The 27,873-nt window shown below is 41.5% G+C and overlaps 1 protein-coding gene across 2 annotated transcripts in view; it reads right to left on the reverse strand.

Moving 5' to 3' along the window:
- PCSK2 (proprotein convertase subtilisin/kexin type 2) overlaps positions 1 to 27,873 on the reverse strand; it is a 318,518-nt gene that overhangs the window by 12,152 nt on the left and 278,493 nt on the right. For both annotated transcript variants that reach the window (XM_004376450.2, XM_004376451.1), the window contains 2 exons: positions 20,535 to 20,635; positions 10,138 to 10,365 (listed from right to left, as the gene is read on the reverse strand). In XM_004376450.2, coding sequence (XP_004376507.1) covers positions 10,138 to 10,365; positions 20,535 to 20,635 — 329 coding nt within the window. The remainder of the gene's footprint in view (positions 1 to 10,137; positions 10,366 to 20,534; positions 20,636 to 27,873) is intronic.

Genomic DNA, 27,873 nt, shown 5'->3' on the forward strand with positions numbered 1-27,873 from the left:
GACAACTTTAATCTTTTCTTTGTTTATCATGATGTTGCTTATTGGTCCAGTTGTGAGGATTTTTGTTTTCTTTATGTTGAGGTGTAATCTATACTGAGGGCTGTGGTCTTTGATCTTCATCAGTAAGTGCTTCAAGTCCTTTTCACTTTCAGCTGCAAGGTTGTGTCATCTTCATAATGCAGGTTGTTAATGAGTCTTCTTCCAATCCTTATGTCCCCTTCTTCTTCATATACTCCAGTTCCTTGGATTATTTACTCAGTATACAGATTAAATAAGTATGGTGAAAGGAAACAACCCTGACGCACACCCTTCCTGACTTTAAACCATGCAGTATCCTCTTGTTCTGTTCAAACAGCTGCCTCTTGATCTATGTACAGGTTCCTCATGAGCACAATTACATGTCCTGTAATTCTCATTCTTTGCAACATCATCCGTAATTTGTTATGATCCACACGGTCAAATGCCTTTGCATAGTCAATAAAACACAGGTAAACATCTTTCTGGTATTCTCTGCTTTCAGCCAGGATCCATCTAACATCTGTAATGATATCCCTTGTTCCATGTCCTCTTCTGATTCCAGCTTGAATTTCTGGCAGTTCCCTGTCAATGTTCTGCTGCAACTGCTTTTGAATGATCTTCAGCAAAAAAGAAAAAAATTATATATACGTGTGCACATATATATAATACGTATGTTGTGGTTGTTAGGTGCCATCGGGTCAGTTCTGACTCACAGTGACCCTACATACATCAGAACGAAACACTGCCCAGTCCCGCACCATCCTCACATTCGTTGTTATGTTTGAACCCATTGTTGCAGCCACTGTGTCAATCCATTTAATCCAGGGTCTTCCTCTTTTCTGCTGACCCTCTACTTTACCAATATGTATATAAACACGCTCACATAATATTTTACAAATATCTACAGCATCCTTGTCCAGTAGAACTTTCTGTGATGAAAGAAGTATTCTATATATTTGCTGTTCAATACAGTAACCACTGGCCACATGTGGCTAATAAGAATTGAAATGTGGCTAGTGTAAATAAGGAATAGAATTTTTAATTGTATTTAATTTTAATTAATTTATTTGGTTTTATTAAATAGCCACATGTGGCTAGTTGCTTCTGTATCGGACAGCACAGGTCTAAATTGCTTGTGTGATGTTGAGTTTGGATCTGGTAATAACAGTGACCATGACAACAACAAAACCTAGGCAATCTCCCGGGCTCCTGTGTCAAGGATGTTCCATTTGCCCTGGCTAGCGTAGGACAGATTGGGGTGTGTGGAGAGGCCAGAGCTCACACAGGTACCCGCGGGAGTCTGGTTGGTTAACACCATGGAGGAACTGCCTGCTGGCCCTGGACTCCAGGTGAGCTGGTCACTGAGTGCACAGGCGCTGGTTCTCCAGAGAGGAGGACATTGTGCTCGAACTCTCCCCTGAATTTTAAGTTACTTTGAATTAAGTTAAAAGCCTGATGCGAATTCCAGAAGCAGCAGGATTGACAGAGAAAGAAGATACACCTCTCACAGGTAAGCAGGCTTCCTGGCACTTCCAGGCGCTGTATTTGCCAGGTGTTTCTTGTTGACTCCTTATTTGCTTGTTTGCATTTTCTGATTTTCCTACAGTGACCACAGATGGCTTTTATAAAAAGAGAAGCAGTAAAGTTCATTCTTATTTTAAAGAAAAAAAGAGAGACATGCTCAGGGAAGTGTCTGTTTATACCCGTTGCCGTCAAGTCAATTCCGACTCATAGCAACCCTATAGGACAGAGTAGAGCTGCCCCATACGGTTTCCAAGGAGCACCTGCCAGTTTATAAGAAGGTTGAAATCGAGGATGCTTGTTTGTGGTACAAAAGGAAGCTCTGCAGAGACCTTTTAAATAGCCACAGGGTGTTAGTGCCAGGACTTACCTACTGCAGACAGTGAGGCATGCAGCCAGAGGTGTAGGAGCTACTCCTGAATGGTTAGAGATTATGTACAAAGCCTAGTGTCCAAGTCCAGTAAAAGATACTTGGGTGTGGCTCATAACTTTGTTTTATTGCATGTTGTTGCAAATAAGTGGTCAATTGCCTCGTACCTAGAAATAGGTGTTGTTTCCCAGAGAGCCCCGTGGGATGCTATTTCCGTTATGAATCCTCAACTGTAGGATGAAAATACTTATGAAGTTGTAACGGTTTTGTTAGCATAATGCTAGTAATAATAGTAACCAAACCAAACCCACTGCCATCGAGTTGATTCCGATTCTGACTCATAGCGACCCCATAGGGTTTCCAAGGCCGTAAATCTCTACCAAAGCACACTGCCACATCTCTTAGAGTTGCTGGTGGTTTTGAACTACCGACCTTTTGGTTTGCAGTTGATCACTTTAACCACTGCACCACCAGGGCTCTTTATAATAGTAACCTTGAAAAAAACCCTGTTGCTCTCAAGTCGATTCTGGCTCTTAGTGACCCTATAGGACAGAGTGGAACTGCCCCATAGGGTTTCCAAGGAGGGGCTGGTGGATTTGAACTGCCAACCTTTTGGTTAGCAGCCAACCTCTTAACCACTGCGCCACCAGGGCTTCTATAATAGTAACAGTCACCCTTTACTGCATGCCTACATGCCTGCTATGTGGCAGTCACAGAAGAACACCCAACCAGGTGGTCGCTGTGGTGTTGTCTCTTTCCCACGTCATGGCCACAGGTGGGCGTTAACTCACACAGGAAGACACAGCAGCTCAGAAGTGACTGGCCCAAGGCCACACAGCTGGTAGGTGGCAGAGCACACCCATTCCTCTCTCTGCCTTGCTACCTGTGGCATTCATATTGGGGTTTTGTTTCCCCCCTCCTTTACAGAAGGAGTCCCTGGGGGGTGCAAAACGTTAACAGGCTTGGCTGCTAACCGAAAGGTTGGTGGTTCAAGTCCACCCAGAGGTGCCTCAGAAGAAAGGCCTGGCAATCTATTTCCAAAAAATCAGCCATTGAAAAGCCTATGGTGCACAGGTCTACTCTGACACACACTGGGTGACCATCAGTTGGAGTCAACTCAACGTTAGCTCGTTTGGTTTTGGTTTCTCCTACAGAAATATGTTTTGTTTTTTAAGAACTAGAATATATATGTATATATATTTTTCTCATTGTGGTATAATTTACATAGGATAAAGTGCACAGATCTGAATGAGTGCAGCTCATAGCAGGTTTAAACATTTATTTTCAAAGTCCCCTGAATTTCAGAGGGTTGGATCATACGTTTTGCCTAAAGGAGGTAAGCGAACAGTTCTCCATGGTTTATAGGCGAGTGGTCTGTGCTGAGCATTTCACTCTGTGGGTAGCCCATTTGGGGGCAACATGGCCACTGCTGGCCGAGGGGGCAGGCCTGGCTTTGCTCTGCTCCCTCCACAGGCTGGTCGAGCGTGGTGAGTCACAGCCAGCCCCCAGCCTGGTGGAGTGCCGTTGGTCACAGCTAGCTGTATTTTTCCTTCTTTTTTAACTGAGCTCCCTTCACTGACTCTCTTGATAAAATCTCTTCAGAAAACTGCTTTTCAGATTGACTGCTTCTCGGGGGAGATTAATGCTGAGGACGCCCACAAACCTGACAGTCATCCCTCACCCCACCTCAGAAGTGGTTTCTGAGTAGCCCTGCATGGCTGTGACGTCCTCCACCCCTGCCCCTCCATGCTCCAGCCATGGTGAGAAGGGCCTCCCCTGCCACATGGCCCAGCCAGCCCTGGAAGCTCCCTCAGCCTCTCTTCTCAGCCTCTGAGCTCTCCAACAAGCACATACACAGGAACCCTTCTGCACCTGAGAACACAGCAGGTGTGCAGGGGAGTGGCGCAGAGCAGGGCAGGGGCCGAGGGAGCAGAGGACACTGGACGGCACACAGAGCCCCGCCAATGAAGCCTGGACCTCCACTGGTCCTATTCTCACCGTTTAGACATTTTCCTTGTGTCCATCTGGTGCTGGCTGAATGTCCATTCATTCAGAAAATATGTATCAAGTGTCTACTAAATGCCAGACACTATTCTAGGCACCGGTGGAGGGGGGCGTACAGCAGAGAACAAGAGAGACAAGGCCCCGTCCTTGTGGGCCCCATTGAGTTAGCACCGAGCTGGCTCCCCAGTTTCTTTCTGTTAAAAATAACGCTCCTGGTGTCAGACAAAGCTCCTAGCTGGTGTCAGATGTGGGGACAATAACGTCTCTGGGCGTCAGAGTCCTTAACTGTAAAATGATGGACTTGAACAACAAGACTTCCAATGTTCCCTCTAGCTTCAAATTCAATATTTATAGGAATTGTGACAGAATGCTAAATGTCTTCAGAAACTGGGCAATAAATTGTCATTCATCTCAGCAAGTAAGTCGTCATTCATCCCTTTCCCTCCACATGTCTCCCTCCCACCTTCTCTCACAAACACACAGGGCTTGAGAATCCCTGGACATCCATCGGGGTTCTCCATCCTTCCAGTGCAATCTCAGAAGATAAGGGTTGATGCTAACATGCACCACGACTCAGAGGGCCCCAGCGTAGTCCCAGCTGAGTGGTCCCTTAATCCTGCAATGATGCCACCTTTTGGTTAATTGCGAATTACCTGATGTGCAGCTAACTGTAGATATGGCTCCGGGCACTCTGCGCGTGAGGTGCTTGCGCCCCGCCTGCTGCTGGCTTAGCAGTTGTAAATGCACAGATGCTGGACACCTTTCCCTCTTTGTGAGTCTCTGGAAGCCCCTCTTTGTAGGCCTTTCCCTGTTTGCAAGAAAGGACTGAGCTTGCAGGCCCCAGGGCCCTGTAGAATGAATAGGAGGTTGGAGTGGCTGGTTCTGTGAACAAGGGCCTTTACTTTATCTTTCTGAGCCTCCATTTACTCTGTACAATGAGTCCCTGGGTGGTGCAAATGGTTAATGTGCTTGGCTGCTCACCAAGAGGTTGGAGGTTGGCGTTCACCCAGAGGCACCTTAGAAGAAAGGCCTGGCAATCTACTTTCGAACAATCAGCCATTGAAAACCCTATGGAGCACAGTTGCACTCTGACACATGCAGCATGGCTATGAGTCTGAATCGACTCCACTGCAACTGGTAAAAACAAAAAGAAAAAACGAGACTAGTGATGCCAGCCTCCTGTGCGTTGATGAGATGATGGGCAAAGTGCTGGCCCTGGGACGAGGGGTGCAGTCCTAGTAGGTGGTAACTTCAAGGGCTCCCTGCATTCTGACAGGGCTGCCCGAGGGGTCTTCAGGGGAAGGATAAAGCTGTGAAGGGGGCTGGTCACACTCTCTAGCAGTCTCCACTTGTTGACACTCCTTCACGGAGTTGACGGTACTAAATTTGTACTTCCCATTCTGTTTGCACTATTTAACATCCCTCCCGCTGTAGCTACCAGGTATGCCTTAGAGCTGAGCCGACCCACAAGGTACCCACTAGCCTCATGTGGCTGTTTAAATTTAAATTAAGTAAAATAAAATTAAAGAAAACTTTAGCCCCTTATCTCATAGTCACATTTTCAGAGCTCAATAGCCACAGTTATTGGATTAGACAGTGTAGATATAGAAGATTTCCCCCATTACAGGAAGTCTCCAAGCTCTTCCAAATCACTCAAAAAAAAAAAAAAAAAAAAAAAGAGGAAAGGTGAACTCTAACAAGGGAAAGCCAGTTGTCAAAACCCATTCAATGTTTATTTTGGGTAAAGTTAGTTAAGTTGAGTAGGGATTAGCTTTAAATTCCCCATTTGGGCAGTGGTCCCCAGTCTTATCTCTGTTCACTCACTCCCAAAGGAGAGTCTAGACCCCTGCAGGTGACAGGGCCTCCGGAATGGCAGTTATGGAGTTTGGGGAGGGGGCCCCACCCCTAGATGGGTGTTTCAGAGTTCCTGGGGAGCGTGTATTGGAGAAAGCCCCCCTCCCAGGCCCTTCTGATATTCTCAAGCTTCGCACCCTCCATCAGAGAGTCGCTGAGGTACACTGAGAAGCCCTCAGAGGGGTGGGTTCTGGAGTCAGAGTGCCTGGGTTCAAATCCCGGTTCAGCCACTAAGCAGTTGTGTGAACCTGGGCATGCCGTTAGCCTCCCCAAGCCTCTCGCCTCCATTGTACCGACCCTATCAAACTTACACATGGGCTTTGCCTAAGTGTGCAGTGGGCCTGTGTAGCGCCTGAGCACACAGTCAGAGCTCATGGAAGTCAGTGTTGGATAGTGTAAAGAGCCTGGGATTTGGATTCAGATTGGCCTTGCTTCAGGTTCTGTCAGCCCTTTATGACCTTGAGCACATTCCTCATCCTCTCTGCATCTCAGCTTCACCGCCTATAAAACAGTAACAATGACAGTGCACAGCTCTTTAAAATGAGTCCCTGGGTGGTGGAAACAGTTAACATGCTTGGCTGCTAACCCAAATGTTGCAGGTTCGAGTTCACCCAGAGGCACCTTGGAAGAAAGGCCTGGCAATCTACTTCCAAAAAATTAGCCACTGAAAACCCTATGAAGCACGGTTCTACTCTGCCACACATGGAGTCACAAGGAGTCAGAATCAACTCGACTGCAACTGGTTATTTTAACCCAAATTCTCTGTCAGAATGACAAGGTGTACAGTAGCAAGAGAAAGAAAATACAGTGTTTGCAAAAGGTCTGGCACATGCTGGGCACATTGTAGGTGCTTCACCCCGAGGCACAACATGGAACTCGTTTGTTGTTAATGCTTCGAAGTATTCATCACCCTGATGGTGTGAGTGTACACAAGGTTTAGTGGGGCTCATTCTTCTGGAAAGCGTGCAACACAGTAGGTGCCCAACCAAAGTCTGTTCCTGCCTTCACTTACACATACAGCCTCTGTGACCTTGGCCAAATCAATGGACTTGTTGGGCCCTGTGAAGCTGTCTTACCGGGAGTGGGTAGAGCAACAAAAAAGATGTAAGTATGAGGCAGCTTGGGAAAACTTTGAGGACCTCTGCAGAGCAGCTATTTTTATTATAGGACATTTATACCACCATGCAGGACCTGTGTAGTTCTATTTTCTGAGATTACCATAGGGCTAGGGCTGAGCTTTACTTACCCACATAGTCCTGACTAGAGCCATGCCTTATGGGATCATGGATCCGTCCTGTCCAGGGAAATATGTACTCTGCAATGATCCAATCAGTGCCTCACCCTAGGAGCTCATCCAGTGCATAAGGAGACTTGTCCATGGGGGGGTGCTCTCGTCCATGGGGATAGCCTCATCCACAGTGTGGGGGGGCCTCATGATGGGGGGGATGCTTGTTCATGGGGGGATGCTTATCCATGGGGGAATGCTTATCCCTGAGGCAATGCTTGCCCAGATTGTATGCTAATCCATGGGGTGATGCTCATCCATGGGGGGATACTTATCTATGGGGGGATGCTCATCCATGGGAGAAAGCTCATCCATGGGGGAATGCTTATCTATGGAGGGATGCTTATTTATGGGGGAATGCTTGCAGGGGTGGGGGGGATGCAGAATGCTCATCCATGGGAGATTGCTCAACCATGGAGGAATGCTTCCCCAGGGGGGATGCTTATCCGTGGGAAAATGCTCATCTATGGGGGAATGCTTATTCATGGGGGCAATGTTTGCCTAGGGGTGATGTTCATCCATGGGGGGATGCTCAAACATGGAGGATGCTTGCCTGGGGGGATTGCACATCCATGGGGGAATGCTTGCTCCTCGGGATGCTTCTTCACAGAAGGATGCTCAACCATGGGGGGATGTTTGCCTGGAGGGGAAGCTTATCCGTGGGGGGAGGCTCAACCATGGGAGGATGCTCACCTATGTGACTTTAGGCCACGAGGATATACAGTTCAGAATTCACATAAGAATCAGACAATCATTGGATCCAAAATTCTAGGAGACTGTTATCTTTCTTTTCTCCACAGGTGTGAACCAGAAGTGTCTAAAGTCATGGATGAGGGGAAAAGGGGGAAGTTACATTTATTGAGCACCTACTCTGTGCCAGTTTTTCACTTGTCTTGTTAAAGTTTCCCAGCACCTGATGAAGAAGGAGATATCAGCTCCATTTTACTGGTGATGAAAGAGATAAGAGGCTCTTACTTTGTGCTCCATAAGTGACCCATGGACAGAATTCTGGGGATCTAAGAATTTAGATGGAAAAAACTTTGCATCTGAATTTCACTAACCCATAACTGAAATTTAGCCTCTCCTTTGATCATGAATGCAGGCAATACACCACAGTGGTATTAGCACTTCCTCCCACTTTGTAGCCAAAAGCCCAGATATTTCCATATTCTATTATAGCCATTGCAGGTATCTTGAAATAGCATTTTAATCATTATCACTATTTTGAAATTATTCTGGCCATTAGACTTACCACTAGAGTTTTTTACTTAATATGTTAATAAATTTGTTTTAAAAACATTTTTGTAACTGGTTCTCAATATAATTGGCTTCCTTTGTAATCCTATGTATTTTATCTAATGCATTTAAAAACATTGCACTGAGAAGGTGCCCATAGCCTTCACCAGACAACCAAAGGGGACTATGGTACAAATAAAAGGCTGGGAACTGCTGGAGGGTCAGGGCAGTCAGAAGTCTTGTTCACGTTGGCGATGTCAAGATGGGAATCCAGGTCTGGGTAACTGCTACAAAAGCTGCAGAGAACCCAGGACCAAAGGGGAAGGGAGGAGAGGGTACAGTCTGAGAGGTGTCTGACTGTGGCCAGGCTCAGATGACTGACAGAAATGAGGCCGTGGTGGGGGAGGTTAGGGGGCTAGGAGACATATTTGACCATCATTTAAATGACATAGACCACAGAGTTGCATTCTCACAATGGAATACTACACAGCAATGGGAATGAACGCATCACTACTACAGATGATAACTTGGATAAATCTCACCAACATGATGTAGAGGGAAAGAAACTGGCCACAAAAGTGTACGAACCGTGTGATTCTATTTAGATAAAGCCAAGAGCCGGTAAGGCTGATCTATGGTGATAGGAATGAAAAGTGGTTATCTATGGGGTGTGGGGATTAACTAGAAGGGGACATGAGGAAACTTTGTGGGGGGATGTCAATGTTCCATCTCTTGATTGGGTGGTGGTTATCTTGGTATATACATTATCAAAGCTCAAATAATACACAAATTCTATGCATTTCGTTGTATGTAAAGAATATCTCAATTAAAAATAATAATGATAAAAATTGATATTTCCATTTTAACTGATGGATCAACGAAGATAGAGAGAAATTAAATAAGAGGTATCCTTATTGTCCAAATCCTTTTGCCATGATGGGGAAGTTGGAAGGGAAATAGGTACTCTTGACCAGCCCCATGGTTTCTGTGTGGGGAACTCTTTGCTCAGATCCTTCCAAATGGCAAGCCACCTCACTCCAATAAAAATCAAGTCCTTACACTGGCCCACAAGTATAATGAGTAAATAAATAGTGTTACTGTCACACAATGGAGTACTATTCAACAACAATACTATTCAAACTACAAGTACATGCTACAACACGGTCAAATATCACAAACAATTCTGAACTAAAGCATCTAGGCATAAAAGAGAACATAACGTATGATTCAATGTATATTAATATCACTACCAGTCGAACCATGTATGTCAGAGTAGAACTGTGCTCCACAGAGTTTTCAAAATGGCTGATTTTTCGGAAGTAGACTGCCAGAACTTTCTTCTGAGGTGCCTCTGGGTGGACTTCCACCACCAACCTTTCAGTTAGCAGCAGAGCTCATTAACCATTTGCACCACCCAAGGACTCATATTAAGTATAAAGCAGGCAAAATAACATATGGAGTTAGAAGTAAGAATAGTGGTTACCCTTGGGGAGATGATGACTGGAAGGGGCCACAAGGGAGCCTTCTAGGATATTGGTCATGTTCTGTTTATTGATCTGGGTGCTGCTTACACCTAGAATTGTGCACCTACAAAGAAAAAACGGCATAAGCCACTGAAGCAGTTAGGGCTCACACCAAAAAGCAGGAGTTCTGAGTTATACAATTATATTCTATGTTCGTGGCGCCCCTTCGGTTGTGCAGCTCTATAGCTCTGCCTAGAAGCTGGCTGTCCCTGCATCAAATCCAGGCATCTCGACATAGAAAGGAAATTTGATATAGTTGCCAATGTCATGGCGCCGTCTCTGGGACATTTTCCACACGCAGTAGAAGAACTGCCACCCTCACTTACTCAGGGTCCTGCATGGAGCCTCCCACACAGTGAAATCGCTCGGGCACGGTTTTCCAGTCTTTAGCCATTTTCACCATCGAGCCTGCGTCAAGGACCCCGTAGCCAAAGAGGTGATTAAACTCCAGGCCGACCCCATTCCGCCGCCACTGATGGACCTCGTCGTGAAGCTGGTTCCTCTTGGAGGTGAGCACAGTCAGATGCTGCATGTCTCGCCAGGTCAAAGCCAGGCTGGGTATGGGAGGCAGAGGATGAGAGTGCAAGAGAGCAAGGGCAAGGGAGAGAGTGAGAGGGAGAGAAAGGAAGAGAGACACAATGACTGAGATAAGTAACACAGGCCTCTTGTAAGACTTTGGAACATCTGTGAACCCCCAAGTCAAGGGAGGGTTCCATGCACTATTTATAACCATTATGTATGTCAATAAAAACCATCTTCTTGCCTTTCTTATTTAAATATATTTATTTCAAAAGAGAATACTAATGAACTCACTGGAATGGCCAAAATGGAATAGATTGACAATACCATGTGTTGACAAAGATGTTGGAGCAACTGGAATTCACCTACATTGCTAGTAGGAGTGTAAATTATTTCAACTACTTTGGATAACTGGTTGTCTGAATCTTCTAAGGGTGTTCATATGCCTAAGATATGGCCCAGAAATTCCATTCCTAGGTATGTACCCAACAAAAATGTGTGTATATATAGCCACCAAAGGCATGTACTAGAATGTTCATACCCCTGAACTGCAAAGGCCCCAAATGCCCATCTACAATAGAATGAATAAACCAATTGAGATGTAATTATAGAATGGAATACTGTACATGAAAGAGAATGAATGAAACACTACTCTAAATAATACGGATGAATGAATTTCAAACATGCTGACTTAAAGAAGTCAGACATAAAAGAGGACATATTGTATGATTCCATTTGTTTAAAGTATAAAAACAGGTATAACTAAGCTGTTCTGTTAGAATCAGGTTAATGGTCAGCCTTGTAGGGTGATGATTGGAAGGGGACCCAAAGTGGCTTCTGGGTGCTAGTTGTGCTGTTTCTTGTTCTGGTTGATGGATATGTGTGTTCCGTTTATGAAAATTAATAGAGCTGAACTTTGAACTCTTATGATTCATGCACTTTCTTTGTATGTATGATACATATAAAAAATTTAAAAAAGGAAATTCTATTTACTAATATAAATGTGGAACCAATATCACTTAATGTAAAGAATAAAAATAAATATAAATAATTGATATTTTTTAAACTCTAGCTAGATACCTTTCTGTGCCAAGGGTTCTGAGCCTGAGACTGGTTGCTCTTTGTTAAAAAGGAGGAACAGCAAGTGATAGAGAGGTGTTAAAGACACGCAGGCACCAAATTGAGACTTTCTCCTTGATGAATTGACCGTATTGAAAGAGAATTGAAAGGGAATCACTTCTTCACTGTGCAATTCCAAGTTTTAAATGACGTGTTCGTGTCACAACTGAAATCATCTCAGAACACCATTGCATCACTTGGGTTGTGCCATTTGGGTAACTCTGGCCTGGTAGATGGAAGCTGTGGCATGTTTGAGAAGTCTTAGTTTCCAAATAATCCTCCCAAACGTGAAAATGTAGTCATGGTATTTGCAAACGCTGTTCCCTCTGTCTGGAATGCTCTTCTCCATCTCACCCTGGAACACCTTCACTCAGCTTGGAGTACTCAGGTGTTAACTACTTCCAGACATCCCGCAGCATCTTCTCGATGCCTTGGTTATAGCACACATCCTACCACATTTGATACAAACCCCTCTCTCCCATGAAGCTTCCAGTTCTTCTGGGGTAGAGATAATATCTTCAGCACATTTCTATACTGAGTACCCAGGACAGAGCTTGGCACACTGTTTGTCCTGTAAATAAGTGAGTCTGCTTGTAAATGCTATTGTCTTGGCAAATTTGTGCCTCATTTTACTCAGTATCTGTGTTTTTAAAACTACATATTGTGACTCTTTTGTGGGCAAGAAAATCAATCTATTACAGAGGTTCTCTACCTGGGCTGCACATTAAAATTTTTTGGTGGTGGTGGGAGGACATTTAAAACTCCACTGCTTAGACAACACCCCAGACTGATTACATCGGAATCTCTAGAAGTGGAGCCCAGGCTCTAGAAATTGTTACTACTTCCCAGGCCATTCCAATGAACAGCCAAGGTTGAGAATCACTGATGTAATGGATAGGACTATCATTAAAGAAATGAAATAGAATAGAAAAGAATAACAATGTGCATTGCATGTAATATGGGAAACTATTTTTTTTTCTTTTTTCCTTCTCACAGTATAACTTTATTTATTTATTTAAAAATAATATTTTATTGTGTTTTTGGTGAAAGTTTACCCAGCACATTAGGTTCCCATTTGACTATTTCTACACAAGTTATTCAGTGACGTTAGTTACATTTTTCATAATGAGTCAACATTCTCTTTAATTGTGTTCTGGTTGTTCCATTTCCAGTGCTCTAGTTTCCCTGCCCCCTTATCTTCTCATCTTTGCTTTAATTGGTGGGCTTTTGGTCTCATAGAGATGGAATCTTAATGGATCACCATATTCACAGATAATATCCTTTATTTTGTGTGCCAATCTTTTATTTCAATAAAAGATGACCTCAGGGGATAGTTTTGGTTTAAGGTTTAAAGAGTATCTCAGGGTGATAGCCTCAGGGAATCCTTTAATCTCAACTGGTTCAGTAAGTCTGGACTTTTTAAGAATTTGAGTTTTGTTCAATGTTTTTCTCCCATTCTGTCAGGGTCCATCTATTGTGGCCCTGATCAGAACGGTTGGTAGTGGTAGCCGGGAACCATCTAGTTCTTCTGGTCTCAGGGTAGATGAGGCCGTGGCTTGTGTAGGCTAATACTCCTGTAGATTCTTTTTTCCTCTGAGACTTTGGTTTCCTTCTTTCTCTTTTGCTCCTGACTAGTAGAGACCAATAGTTGTATCTTAGATGGCAGATTGCAAGATTTCGAGACTTCAGACGCAACTCACCTCACTAGGATGCAGCACATGAACTCTGTGATACCAGTTGACTGAGTTGTCTCATGAGACTAAGGTCCTAAGCCTTCAAACCCAGAAAACCATTCTCACAAGGTGTTTGGTTATGTCTAAGAAGTATCTGCAACTGTGTTCTCTGTGAATATATATGGGTATACACACGTACCTGTATGTACACATACATATAGATACTTCTATCTGTGCACACATATATAATCAAATGTACCTACCCATATACATATATGCCTATACAGCTACATATGTGACCCTACACTTGTTTTTTTGGTTATTGTTGTTGTTGCTAAATTATGTATGTCATATTCTTTGGCACAAATACCCTTTTCTCTTGTGCGTTTCTTGGTGGCATTGTTTACTTTGGTCAAGCTTGCTCATTATGCCCACATTCTGTGCTACTTTCCCCATCACCAAATATAACAAGCATATACAATCTAGAGAGTGACCCCTCCTCTTCCCCGTCCCCATCCCTGGTAACCACTAATGAACATCAGTCTCTGTATATATATCTATTCTTGTCTTCTTATAAAAATGGGATCATACAATATTTGTCCTTACGTGATTGATTTATTTCACTTAGCATTATGTCCTCCAGATCCATCCATGTTATATTTCACGGACTCATCATTGTTCTTTATGGTTGCTCAGTGTTCCATTATATGTATGCACCACTTTTTGCTTATCCATTCATCCACTGAAGGGCACTTAGGCTGTTTCCATTTTTTTGCTATTGTTAATAATTCTGCAATGAACATAGCTGTGCACATGTCTGTTTGTGTCACTCTATTAGGTCTCTAGGGTATATACGTAAGAGTGGGATTGTTGGATCAAAAGGTAGCTCTATTTCTATTTTTTTGAGGAAATGCCATACTGTTTTCCATAGTGGTTGTACCATTTTACAGTCCCACTAGCAGTGGATAAGAGTTCCAGTCTCTCCACATCCTTGCCAATATTTGTTGTTATCTGTTGTTTTTTTTTTTCGGTGCCATTTTAGCTGGGGTGAGATGGTATCTAATTGTAGTTTGAATTTGCACCTCTCTAATGGCTGATGATCTTGAGCATCTTTTCACGTGTTTGTTGGTCGCTTGAATTCCCTCTTTGGTGAAGCATCTGTTCAAGTCCTTTGATCATTTTTTAATTGGGTTCTTTGTCTTTTTGTTGAAGTTTTCTATATCTTTTAGAGATTAGGCCCTTATTGGCTATATTGTTTCCAAAGATTTTTTTCCCAGTCTGTAGGTTGTCTTATTATTTTTATGATAAAGTCTTTTGATGAGCATAAGCGTTTAATTTTTATGAGGTCCGAATTATCTAATTTGTCTTCTGCTATTTGTGCATTTGTAGTTACGTTTGTTAGCCTTTTTTTTTTTTTTTTAAATAGCAGTCTTCCAGGAACTTTTTTGTTTTAGGTTTAATATTTAGGTTCTTTGATCCATTTTGAGTTAGTTTTTGTGTATGGTGTGAGATATGGGTCTTGGTTCATTTTTCTGCAAGTGGATATTCAGTTTTGCCAGCACCATTTATTAAAGAGACTGTTTCTTCCTTATTGAATGGATTTTGAACTCTTGTTGAAAATGAGTTGTCCATAAATGGGTGGATTTATTTCTGGGTTCTCAATTCTATTCCACCAGTCTATATATCTATCATTGAATCAATACTAGACTATTTTGATTACAGTGGCTGTATAGTATGTTTTGATATTGGGGAGTATGAGGTCTCCTACTTTGTTCTTCATCTTCAATAGTGCTTTGGCTATTTGAGGACTCTTTCCTTTCCATGTAAAGTTGGTCATTAGTTTTTCCATTTCAGTAAAGAAGGTTGTTGTGATTTGTATTGCGATTGCACTGTATCTGTAGACTGCTTTATGTAGTATTGACATTTTCACTATATTAAGTCTTCCAGTCCATTAGCATGGAATGTCCTTTTGTTTGTGTGGGTCTCTTTTAGTTTCTTGTGGTAGTGTTTTGTAATTTTCATTGTACAAGTCTTTTATGTCCCTGGTTAGGTTAACTCCTAGATATTTTGATTATTTTGGGGGCTATTGTAAATGGTATAGTTTTCTTGATTTCCTTTTCGGAATACTCCTTGTTAATGTAAAGGAACCCTACTGACTTTTTTTTTGTGTTGATCTTGTATCCTACAACATTGCTGAGGGAAACTATTTTTTCATGAAGCCTTTGTTTTACATGTGTGGATGGGTATTGGGTTGTAATGCAAAACTTATTTTCCACTAAAAGTCATGGTCATAAAAGTTTATGTGGCTGTCTTCAGAAGTCAAATAATTCAAAGGACTAGGAATAACATAACTCATTTGATAAAATTTCAAGACACACGAAGTTCATTGGCTTAAAGCTTTGAATCAGAGCCAAAAGGTTCTAATTATTCACATGTTCTTGAAATACAGACCTCCTTTTAATGAGAAAGTTTCAAGGAAGGCTGATGCCTTTTTTGAGAAGACTCAGGACATATCTTGGCTCTAAATAGGGTCCTCCAGGACCCAAGTGAATGATGTGAAACTTCCTGACATGGATTCTGGCTAAGAGCTCAGCTCCCTGGTAGGGGAAGTTCAGGCTTCTGAGGGGGCCAGCAGTGGAGTCCCTGTGCTATCCCCACTCAGGTTTGCAGACTGTCGTCCTCAAACCCCTGGCACCAGAATCACTTGGGGGCTAGTGAAAAAGGGAGATTCCTGGCCTCAACTCCAGCTTTCAGGTGCAGCATCTCAAAGGTTGTGGTCTGAGAATTCATACTTAAAATAACTCCCCAGATGATTGCTCTAAGATGGTGGTTCTCAACCTTGACTGCACATGTGATCATCTGGTGACTGTTAACAAATAATGATGTCTTGGCCCAGAGATTTTGAGTCCATGGACTTGTCCAAGCACACAGCAATTCCCATATGCAGCCAAACTTGAGCAAACTCATCCAGGGGAGTATTTCCCAACTTCGAGAACAGCCCTGGTGGCCTTGTTAAAAATACAGCTTTCCAGAGATCTGGATTCTGCAGATCTGAGATGGGCTTGGGAATCTGTATTTTTAACAAGCACTCTAGAGATTCTTATTATCAAGAAACGTGAGAAATGCTGGTCCTGGGGGTCAGCAAGGATCTCTTAGGAAGTAACAAAGGACTTGTATGACTGACTGAATAAAAAGACAGGGAAGTATGGTCTTAGAAGAGAGAAAGTTCTGGAGGGAAGGATCTAGCGTGCAAGCATCTTGCATCCATCTCTGGAGGGCAGAAGCATGGTGCATGATCAGGGCGGGAGGGTCACCGGCAATGAGGTCATAGAGGATGACAGGGTGTTGTTGGCCGTGTTAGAACATTGGACTTTTATAAACATCACCAGGAAGAATGGGATGGAGAAGCGTGGGGATGAAAGGCAGCACTGAACCCCGTCAGAAGGCTGTTGCAGGAATCTGGCTGAGACTTGACCATAAGAAACAAAACTGGAAACTGTCACAAGGCAACAGATGAGTAAGTCCCAGGTGAATTATCAGTAAAGACTATGACCTTCGTGCAGCTAGTGGGAACTCATTGGCTGGGTAGGATCACCAGTAGGACCCTGTGATGTTCAGGAGTAAATGGTTAATTGCTAGCAGACTGGTTTGAGGTCACTCAGGATGGACCAGCTGGTTCTTGTTTCCAAGAGAACAATCACAGAGATCAAAGTGGAACCCAGGGCTTCTAAAAGAGAGGTGATGATGATTAAATTTTCATTTGGAGGGACCAGGCTCCAAAGAGAGTCGTCAATCAGGACAATGTGGAGAAGATCCTGGCCTGAATGGCAGTGAACTTGAGCAAGCAGACTGTGAGGTGCTTGGAAAAGCAGGTTCAAAGCCACTGGAATTCAGTGACTGACAGAATCTTGCATCAGGGAGACTAGGAAGAGCTGTTTCCAGTTAAGCAGTTAAAGCTGGGCCCCGTAACTGGAAGAGATGCTTATGATGGTCCACCTCTGAGTAACTGTCAGCACTACATCTGCCAGAGTCCTGCAGTCACCAAAACTTACATTTGGTTTATTGACTTCCTGCTAAGAAGAATAAAGTACAAAATACTGACCTTTATTTTTCTTTTGAGTTCCCTGTTTGTAAGGATTTTTCCTCATTATCCCTCAGAGTTCTGCAATTTATATGGTATCTAATTCTCCTGGAGCCAGTTAACATTTTCCTTTTAATTATCAAGGCAGCAAGGGGAACTTAAGGAGAGCACATCCATCTTTAGAAAATTGAAAACTGTAATGTTCTAAAGAGGTTGCAGTTTTAAGGTTGGAGAAGGAACTTCTACTAACACCTGGTACATTCTAGAAGCCAACAGGAGAATTTTAATCCCTCTACTTACTGGATAGGATCTTTATTTGAACAAAATAAGATGTGTGAATCTGAGCAAGCAGCTTCACTTCTTCGGGTCTTGTTCTCTTGATCTTTAAGAGATGTTTGGAGTAGTTAAAGATCCATCTGGTTTCTTTCAGCTTCAGAATTCTGAGTCTATTCTCTAAACTCTGACAGGATTAAAAAATAATTTCAAAGGTCTGGATTATTTCCAGTCTGAGAAAAATAATGCATTTATAAGTCAAGTGGTGTTTTCTCCACAGCCCTTGTCTGCCACTCCTGTGACCTGTGAGAGAAAGTTCAGTTTACATGATATCCTCGTGGGGCTGTGATGTAGAAAACCTCATCTTGAATGAATCTAAACCTGGTTTTTGGCACCACATTTGAAGAAAAGCCAATTCATCCACTGGGGCCCATTGCCATGGACACAATGATTGGTGGGATCCTCCGCTATCATGGTGACCAAAGGAATGGACAAGTTGTGGGGCAGAGTTTTCCTATGCCCCATAATTAGGCTGAGAAAAGATCCCAGAGTGAACCCCTGCACTCCAGGGTTGAAATTCCAGCTATGCCATTTTCCAGCTATGTGAACTTGGACAAATTCCGTTACCATTCTGAGCCTCAGCCTTTACCTTTGTGAAATGGTGCTTAGGCCTTATACACTTATTGTAGGGCATAACTAGGTAATGTATGTAAAGTACCTAGCACCACGCCTGGCATGTAGTGAGCACTCAATAGTTTATCATTATTTATAATAAAGTATATCTCATATATTGGGCATGAAATAAGTTACAAGAGACATTCTTTCCCAAGGAAAGCATTGGTTGCAATATTTGAAAGTATGTAAAGGAATGCTTTTCAGTTTTAAGGTGTCACCTCAAACCAACACACATCAAATTAAAAACTGCACTTTCCCAACAGCATGATATTTTGGAAACAGAGCAACAGAATTCCAGGAGGTCATAGGAACCCTACTGATTATGTAACTTTCTATACTTTACAGATAAGAAAATAGAGATCCAGAGAAGGTGAGTTCACTTAGATGCTTTAAGACACTAGCAGTTGCCTCCCCTCTACCCATCCTCCTCTCCTTTCTTATTAAGAAAACCTTGATTTTATTTGGGAAAGCAATGTGATCAGCTATAAAACCACATTTCCCAGCCTCCTTTGCAGCAAGCGTGGTCATGTGACAGTTCTGGCCAATGAGGAGTAAGCAGAAGTCACTGGGTGGGGCTTCTTGGAAAGGCTGACCTTAGCTGGTAGACTTCTTATTTGCCCTTTGCTCTTCCTCTTTTCCTGCCTGAGACATAGACATGATGGCTGGAGCTCCTGCAGCATCTAGAGAACATGAAAGTAGCAGAGCAGATAGCTAGAAAGAGCTGGCCTCCCTGATTCACAGTGGCGCCCTCATACCAGCTTTGAGCCCCTTATCTCCTACCTTTCATTTGAGAGAGAAATAAGCCCCTGTCACCACTTAGCTACTATTGTTTGGATTTCCTGTTTCACACAGCCAAATTCAATCTGGACCTAATACTGACATCTGGGCAGAGCTCACATACCCATGCTCTGCATGACAACACCCGATTCATAGATTCCTGGAGCCGTCACCTTATTGGTCATCTACACAGTGATTACACACACCCCGGTCTACAGACCAGTCACAGCTGGTTGCTTACATCTTCTCCGGGAACAGGGGTTGGAAAGATGAATTCCTGGGCCAGCTTAGACTCCAGGGCCCCCTCAGGCCTCTGATGGTCTCACCTACAGGAAATGCACGTATATGTGAGTGATTTTGGCTTCTCTACTTAGTAGGCCAAGAGGACAGAGTGGAATGTTTCAGCCAGTGTCCATCTCGTGATGTCCTAAATTTTCCACCTGATTTTTGTTAGAAGAATCAGTTTGGCCTGCTCCAAAGAGAGGGGTCACTTGACATTTGGGGCCTTATCTGTAAAAGGAAGATAATTATGCCTTATCTGTTTGAAGGCAGAGGGTTGGACTGGATAATCTTTTCAGGTCCCTTCCTATTCTGGGAACCAACTCTCACTTCCTTTGCAACTCAGAAAACACTGCATATCTAGAGAGAGACAAGCATGACTGCCTGGAGATTGATGCTGGAAGTTCAGGTTGCTTAGCAACAGCTGACAGGGATAGGAAACTCAACTTCCTTCTCCAGGAGTCTGAATTCAACTTCTCACAAATTGCTGAGTGCTGGCATCTCAGACAGCTTCCCACACAGCTGGCTCTTACACACACACTACTTGGTGCCTGAAGCCGAATGTTCACTCCTTGAATACAAGTCAGCCTCTGGTTTGCACTGAGAGAAATTAGAGCAGCAGGTGGGCAGGTATCTCCAGTGAGGCTCAAATCCAAGATAGGTCCAGCAGTTGCAACAGGTGCCTCTCCATGGGAGGTAGAGAGCATGGGGAATGCTTCCTCCTCTTCCCTGTAGCTTGGAAGCTTTCCCAGTAAAGTCTGTTTCTTGTTCTACACGGCGTGACTTCGCCTACCTTGTCTCAGCGTTAAGAAGGGAATTCTTATAAATGAACAGATCTTGAGTGGGAGTACCATGTGCTCCACATGTTCTGAAATACCTTGCTATATACTCAGCTTGATGATGTTTTTTCTTCATTTAGCTCATTGTGAGTATTATTGGAGTAAAATAGCCAAGGGGGATACAGAGGATAAAGGGTTGGGTTCCACCTCTTTGTGCTCTTATGTGGCATTTGAGTGAGTAGCTGGTATGTGCTTCTGGGTGTTGCCGTTTTGGGCTCTCTTTGGTGTGTGGTTTTGTGGGGCATTTGGTCCCCTCATACACAGGGAGTGGTATATGTATGTGTATATGTTTGTATGTGTCTGTGTATGTGTGTGTATCATTTAGGGCCAATGGCTCATTTAGAGATGCTCACTAGAGTTCATTGGTCCCAGCTATTCATTAGCTTTCACTCCCACTTTTGCCTCCATGAACCTCTGGTATGTGAGTGGGGAGATACGTCTCAGTCCACTCTGCAGAGCTGACCCGGGGCCCACACCTGTAAACATACTTAGCCTCTAAAGCCAGTGCAAACACACCGGCTGCCTCGGGAGCAGCCGCAGACGTCCCCGAATGCCTCAGAGTGCAGTTCCCATACAAATCTGTGGTTGCCTGGAAGGGAAGATATTGATTAATGAGTGAACAAGTCACGCTATTTGAGCTCCAAAACAATATGGAGCAGGAGATTATCTGTTTCTTTTATTTAAACCATGCCTCCTTCTGAAGAAGATTATGATGAAGCTAAGGAAAAGCTTAGTATTCACATACCTACATATTTTGCCAGAAATTTTATCTCTGAGCTTCTCAGTAGCCCATAAAAAACAAGACACATGTTGGGCTATAATTACAGTGTCCACAAGATATAAATGAGTTAATTTTTCAGAGAAGCAGAGCTGTGGCTATTCCAGAGACAAAAAAGAGATTTATTTACTGAATCCTAAAAGGAAACACTGTGAGTGGAGAGTGACAGATCAATCCACCACCAAAGTTAAGGCAGTGGTGAGTTTTGCTGCATTGGGGTGGATTCTCGAAAGGCCTGAGGGCCATTGCACCAGCATTTGTTTTTCCCCCATGAAGAAAATAGTGGCACACCCAAAGAGGGAAGACTGAATATTCATAGCTAAAGTCTACCTAGAAAGTTAGGCCATTAAAAAGAAAATATTTCTCTACATCTGAAATCCACGGAGAGATTCTGAGACATTCTGAGCCAAGACAACCCAATATGTGCGTGATCGCCTCTACAACTCTTATTTAGGGAGGAGATCAATCAACTCAGTTTTAAAGGATTTTCACAAAGAGAAAAACATTATTTTCAATGCTTGTGAGAGCCAAGGTTTTCATTACGTTTATGTATATATATATATATATATAAAAAACAGTTGCTGTTGAGTAGATTCTGGCTCATGGTGAACTCATGGGTGTCAGAGTAGAACTGTGATCTATAGGGTTTTCTTTTCTTTCTTTTTAAATTTTATTGTGCTTTAGGAGAAAGTTTACAGCTCAAGTTAGTTTCTCATTCAAAAATTTATACACATATTGCTTTGTGACATTGGTAGCAATCCCCAAAAAGTGACAGCACTCTCCCCCTTTCCACCCCAGTTTCCCTGTGTCCATTTGTCCAGTTCCTGTTCCTTCCAGCCTTCCTATCTTGCTTTTGGGCAGGAGTTACCCATTTGGTTTTGTATATTTGATTTAACTAAGAAGCATGTTCCTCACATGTGTTGTTGTTTGTTTTATAGGCCTGTTCTAATTTTTGTCTGAAAAGTGGGCTTTGGGAGTGGTTTCAGTTCTGAGTTAGCAGAGTGTCTGAGGGTCATAGTCTGGGGGGTTCCTCCAGTCTCTGTAAGACCGGTAAGTCTGGTCTTTTTTCATGAATTTGAATTTTGTTCTACATTTTTCTCCCACTCTGCCTGGGACTGTGTTGTGATCCTTGTCAGAGTGGTCAGTGTTGGTAGCCGGGCACCATCTAGTTCTTCTGGGCTCAGGCTGGTGGAAGCTCTGGTTCATGAGGTCCGTTATTCCTTTGGGCTAATATTTTCCTTGTGTCTTTTGTTTTATTCATTCTCCTTTGCTCTGAAGGGGATGAGACCAGTAGATATATCTTAGATAGCTGCTCACAAGCTTTTAAGACCCCAGATGCTACTCACCAAAGTAGGATGTAGAACATTTTCTCTATGAACTACCTAGATGTCCCCTGAGACTATGGTCCCCAGCCCCAGCAACTCAGTCCCTTAATATGTTTGATGTGTCTAGGAAACTTCCATGCCTTTGCTTTGGTCACATCGTGCTGATTTCCTCTATATTGTGTGTTGTCTTTCCCTTCACCAAAGTTGACACTTGTCTATTATCTAGTTAGTGATTCCCTGCCCCCACTCCCTGTACTATCAAAGAATGTTTCTTTCTGTGTGTAAACCTTTTCTAGAGTTCTTATAATAGTGGTTTCATATAATATTTGTCCTTTTGTGACTGACTTATTTCACTCAGCATAATGCCCTCCAGATTCATCCGTGTTGTGAGATGTTTTGCAGATTCATCCTTGTTTTTTATCGTTGCATAATATTCCATTGTGTGTATAATAATTTGTTTATCCATTCATCTGTTGATGGGCATTTAGGTTGTTTCCACCTTTTTGCTATTGTGAATAATGCTGCAGTGAACATGGGTGTGCATATGTCTATTCATGTGATGGCTCTTATTTCTCTAAGATATAGTCTTAGCAGTGGGACCGCTGGATCATATGGTATTTCTATTTCTAGCTTTTTAAGGAAGCACCATATCATTTTCCAAAGTGGTTGTACCATTTTACATTCCCACCAGCAATGTATAAGAGTTTCAATCTCCTTGAAACGGCTCCAATATTTGTTACTTTCTGTTTATTTGATTAGTGCCAGTAATGTCAGGATGAGATGGTATCTCATTGTATTTTTGATTTGCATTTCTCTAATGGCTAATGATCACGAGAATTCCTTCATGTGTCTGTTAGCCGCCTGAATGTCTTCTTTGATGACGTGTCTGTTCATATCCTCTGCTCATTTTTTAAATTGGATTGTCTTTTTGTGTTGGGGTATTGAAGTATTTTGTAGATTTTCGGGATTAGACCCTTGTTAGATATGTTGTACCCCAATTTTTTTTCCAGTCTCTTTTTACTCTTTCAGTGAAGTCTTTTGATGAGCTTAAGTGTTTAACTTTTAGGAGGTCCCAGTTATCTACTTTCTCTTCTGGTGTTTGTGCATTGTTAGCTATGGTTGGTATACTACTTATGCCATGTATTAGGGCCCCTAGTGTTGTTCCAATTCTATCCTCCATGACCTTTATCGTTTTAGGTTTTAACTTTAGGTTTTTGATCCGTTTTCAGTTAGTTTTTGTGTATGGTGTGAGGTATGGATCTTGTTTCGGTTTTTTACAGAGGCACATCCAGTTATGCCAGCACCATTTGTTAAAGAAGCTGTCTTTTCCCCATTTAATGGACTTTGGCCGTCTGTCAAATATCAGCTGCTCACAGATGGATGGATTTATGTCTGGGTTCTCAATTCTGTTCCCTTGGTGTATGTGTCTGTTGTTGTACCAGTACCAGGCTGTTTTGACTACCATGGCTGTGTAATAGGTTCTAAGATCAGGTAGTGTGAGGCCTCTCACTTTGTTCTTCTTCAGTAATGCTTTACTTATCTGGGGCCTCTTCTCTTTCCATATAAAGTTGGTGATTTGTTTCTCTATCTCATTAAAGAGTGCTGTTGGAATTAGAGATTGCATTGTGTCTGCAGATCGCTTTGGGTAGTATTGACATTTTCACAATGTTGAGTCTTCCTATCCATGAGCATGGTATGTTTTTCCACTTATGCAGGTCTCTTTTGATTTCTTGCAGTAGTATTTTGTAGTTTTCTTTATATAGATCTTTTACATCCCTGGTTAGATTTATTCCTAAGTATTTTATCTTCTTGGGGCCTATTATAAATGGTATTGATTTGGTGATTTCCTTTTTGAAGTTCTCTTCGTGTAGAGGAATCCAGCTGATTTTTGTATGTTAATCATGTATCCTGCTACTTTGCTGAAATCTTCTATTAGCTCCAATAGCTTTCTTGTGGATTCTTTGGGGTTTTCTGTGTATAAGATCATATCATCTGTGAATAAGGATAGTTTTACCTCTTCCTTACCAGTTTAGATGCCTTTTATTTATTTTTCTTGCCTTGTTGCTCTAGCTAGCACTTCCAGCTCGATGTTGAATAAGAATGGTGATAAAGGGCATCCTTGTCTGGTTCCCATTTTCAAGGGGAATGCTTTCAGTCTCTCTCCATTTATGATGTTGGCTGTTGGCTTTGTATAAATTCTCTTTATTATGTTGAGGAATTTCCCTTCTATTCCTATTTTGCTGAGAGTTTTTATCAAGAATGAGTATTGGACTTAATTAAATGACTTTTCTGCGTCAATTGAGATGATCACGTGATTGCTTTCTTTTGTTTTATTTATGTGGTGGATTATGTTGATTGATTTTCTAATGTTGAACCATCCCTGTATACCTTGTATGAATCCTATTTGGTCATAATGTAGTATTATTATTTTATTGATATGCTGTTGAATTCTATCAGCTAGAACTTTGTTGAGAATTTTTGTGTCTATATTCATGAGGGATATTGTCTATAGTTTTCTTTTTTCATGGTGTCTTTTTCTGTCTTTGGTATCAGGGTTATGCTGGCTTTGTAGAATTAATTTGGCAGTATTCCTTCCTTTTCTAAGCTCTGAAATAGTTTGAGTAGTATTGATGTGAGCTCTTCTCTGAACGTTTATTAGAATTCTCCAGTGAAGCTATCCAGGCCAGGGCTTTTTGTTCTTGGGAGTTTTTTTTTTTTTTTTTTTTTTTTTTTAATTGCCTCTTCAATCTCTTCTTTTGTCATGGGTCTGTTTAGTTTTTGTACCTCAGTTTATGTTAGTTTAGGTAGGTAGTGTGTTTCTAGAAATTTGTCCATTTCCTCTAGATTTTAAAATTTGTTGGAGTACAATTTTTCATAGGATTCTGTTAAGATCCTTTTTATTTCAGTTAGGTCTGTTCTGATATCACCCGTCTCATTTCTTATTTGGGTTATTTGCTTCCTGTCTGTTTTTCTTTTGTCAGTTTGGCCAACAGTTTGTTGATTTTGTTGATCTTTTCAAAGAACCAACTTTTGGTCTTGTTGATTTTTTCCACTGTTTTTCTGTTCTCGATTTCATTTATTTCTGCTTCAATCTTTAATATTTTCTTTCTCCTGGTGCCTGTGGGCTTTGTTTCCTGCTTTCTATTTTTTCAATTTTTAAGGTTAACGTTTTGATTTTGGCCCTTTCTCCTTTTTTTGATATGTGTGTTTATTGTTATAAATTGATCTCTAAGCACTACTTTTGCTGTGTCCCAAAGGTTTTGGTAAGATGTGTTTTCATTCTCATTTGATTCTATTAATTTTCTTTATCCCATCCTTGATTTCTTTTATTACCCAGTAGTTTTTAAGCAAGGTATTGTTCAGTTTCTATGTATTTGATTGTTTTTCCTTGCTATTTCTGTTATTTATTTCTACTTTTATGGCATTATGATCAGAGAAGATGCTTTGTATTATTATCGATGTTTTGGATTTTTTTGAGGCTTGCTTTGTGGCCTAAAATGTGGTCTATTCTGGAGAATGTTCCATGTGTGTTGGAAAAGAATGTATACTTTGCTGCTGGTGGGTGGACTGTTCTGTATGTCTGTGAGGTCAAGTTGGTTGATTGTGGCATTTAGATCTTCTGTATCTTTGTTGAGTTTCTTTCTAGGTGTTCTGTCCCTCACTGAAAGTGGTGTGTTGAAGTCTCCTACTACTATTGTGCAACTGTCTATTTCTCTTTTTTATGCTATTAGAGTTTGTTTTATGTATTTTGGAGACTTTCATTGATTAGGTTATGTCCATCTGGTGTAATGACCCTTTAATCATTATATAGTGTCCTTCCTTATGCTTTATGGTGGATTTTGCTTTAAAGTCTATTTTATCGGAGATTAGTATTGCCACTTCTCCTCTTTTTTGGTTATTGTTTGCTTGACATATTTTTTTCCCATTGTTTGAGTTTTAGTTTGTTTATGTCTTTGTGTCTAAGGTGTTTCACCTGGAGATACCATATAGATCTATTGTGTTTTTTTTAATCCATTCTGGCACTCTCTGTCTCTTTACTGGTGCATTTAGGCCATTTAGACTCAGTGTAATTATTGATAAGTATGAGTTTACTGCTGTCATTTTATTGTATTTTGTGTGTGTGTGTGGTTTTGATGGTTTCTTTGTTCCGTTTAATTTTCTGTGCTGAGGTTTTTTTGTTTGTTTGTTTATGGATTTTCTTTTCATTTCTTTCATTATTGTTGATTTTGTGTTTGTTGGGTCTTTATGTTTTTCTTCTTTTTTATTTTGATGGGTAGGTTTGTTAGCTTCCTTTGTGGTTACCTTGAAATTTACCTTTATTTTTCTAAGTTTAAACCAATCTTTTATTTCTTAATATCACCTTGACTTCCTCTCCATATAGAAGTTCTATGACTACACTGTTTATTTCCTCTTTTTTGTTTTGATGTTGTCATCATATACATATTGATATCTCTGGTTCCTTAATTTCAGTCTTTTAGCTTTGCTTTATTTTTGAGAATTCCCTATCTGGGTTGCTATCTGGTTGATATGTTTTGTGTCCTAGTCTTGGATTGTTGTCTGATGTTATTGGTTCTCTAACTGGAGGACTACCTTTAATATTTCTTGTCATTTTGGTCTGGTTTTTACATATTCCCTTAATTTCTGCTTATCTGGAAATGACCTAGTTTCACCATCATGTTTGAAAGACAATTTTTCTGAATATTTAATTCTTGGCTGGCAATTTTTTTCCTTCAAGCCTTTATGTATATCATCCCATTGCCTTCTTGCCTCCACGGTTTCTGCTGAGTAATCAGAGCTTAGTCTTATTGGTTCACATTTGTAGGTGACTTTTTGTTTATCCCTAGCCACTCTCAGGACTCTTTCTTTTTCTTTGGTTTTGGCAAGTTTGATTATGATATGTCTTGTTGAATTTCTTTTGGGGTCTATCCTCTATGGGGTTTGTTGAGCTTCTTGTATAGATATCTTCTCGTCTTTCATGATATTAGAGAAGTTTTCTGCCAGCAAACCTTCAACAATTCTCTCTGTGTTTTCTGTTATCCCCACTGTTCTGGAACTCCTACCACTCTTAGGTTTTTCCTCTTGATAGTATCCTACATAATTCTTAGGTTTTCTTCATTTTTAAAAATTCTTTTTTCTGATTTTTCCTCAAAAAAATAGGTGTCAAGGAATTTACCTTCAATCTCACTAATTCTGACTTCCATTGTCTTATTTCTGCTCCTATGACCTTCTATTGAGTTGTCTAATTCTGAAATTTTATTGTTAATCTTTTGGATTTCTAGTTAATGTTTTTGTATGGTTTCTAGTAGCCTACTTTTTCTGTTATTTTGTTCTTGTATTGTTTTCTCGAATTCTTCTATTGCTTTGTCTGTTCCTTGATTTTGTCTGTGTTTTTTTCCCTGATCTCCTTCTTTACATCTTGGAGACCTCTGTATATTACTCTTTTGAATTCTTTGTCAGGTAGTTCCATTGCATTATCTTCCTCTGGAAGCTTTTCTGGTTCTTTGTTTTGGTTGCTTACTGGAGCTATCTTGTCCTGCTTCTTTATGTGATTTGATACTGAGTGTTTTCTCTGAGGCATCAAGAAGTTATTATACTTATTTATTGTATGTTTGTTTACTGCATCCTGAATTTCTTTTTTTTTTTTGGTTATATCCAAGTAGGCTGGGTATATGTGCTACTCTGGCCGTTAATCTGGTCACACTGAAGCTCTCACTTCGTGTCTCC

This window comes from Trichechus manatus, unplaced genomic scaffold (genome assembly GCF_000243295.1).
Source record: "Trichechus manatus latirostris isolate Lorelei unplaced genomic scaffold, TriManLat1.0 scaffold00042, whole genome shotgun sequence".
Lineage (NCBI taxonomy): Eukaryota > Metazoa > Chordata > Mammalia > Sirenia > Trichechidae > Trichechus > Trichechus manatus.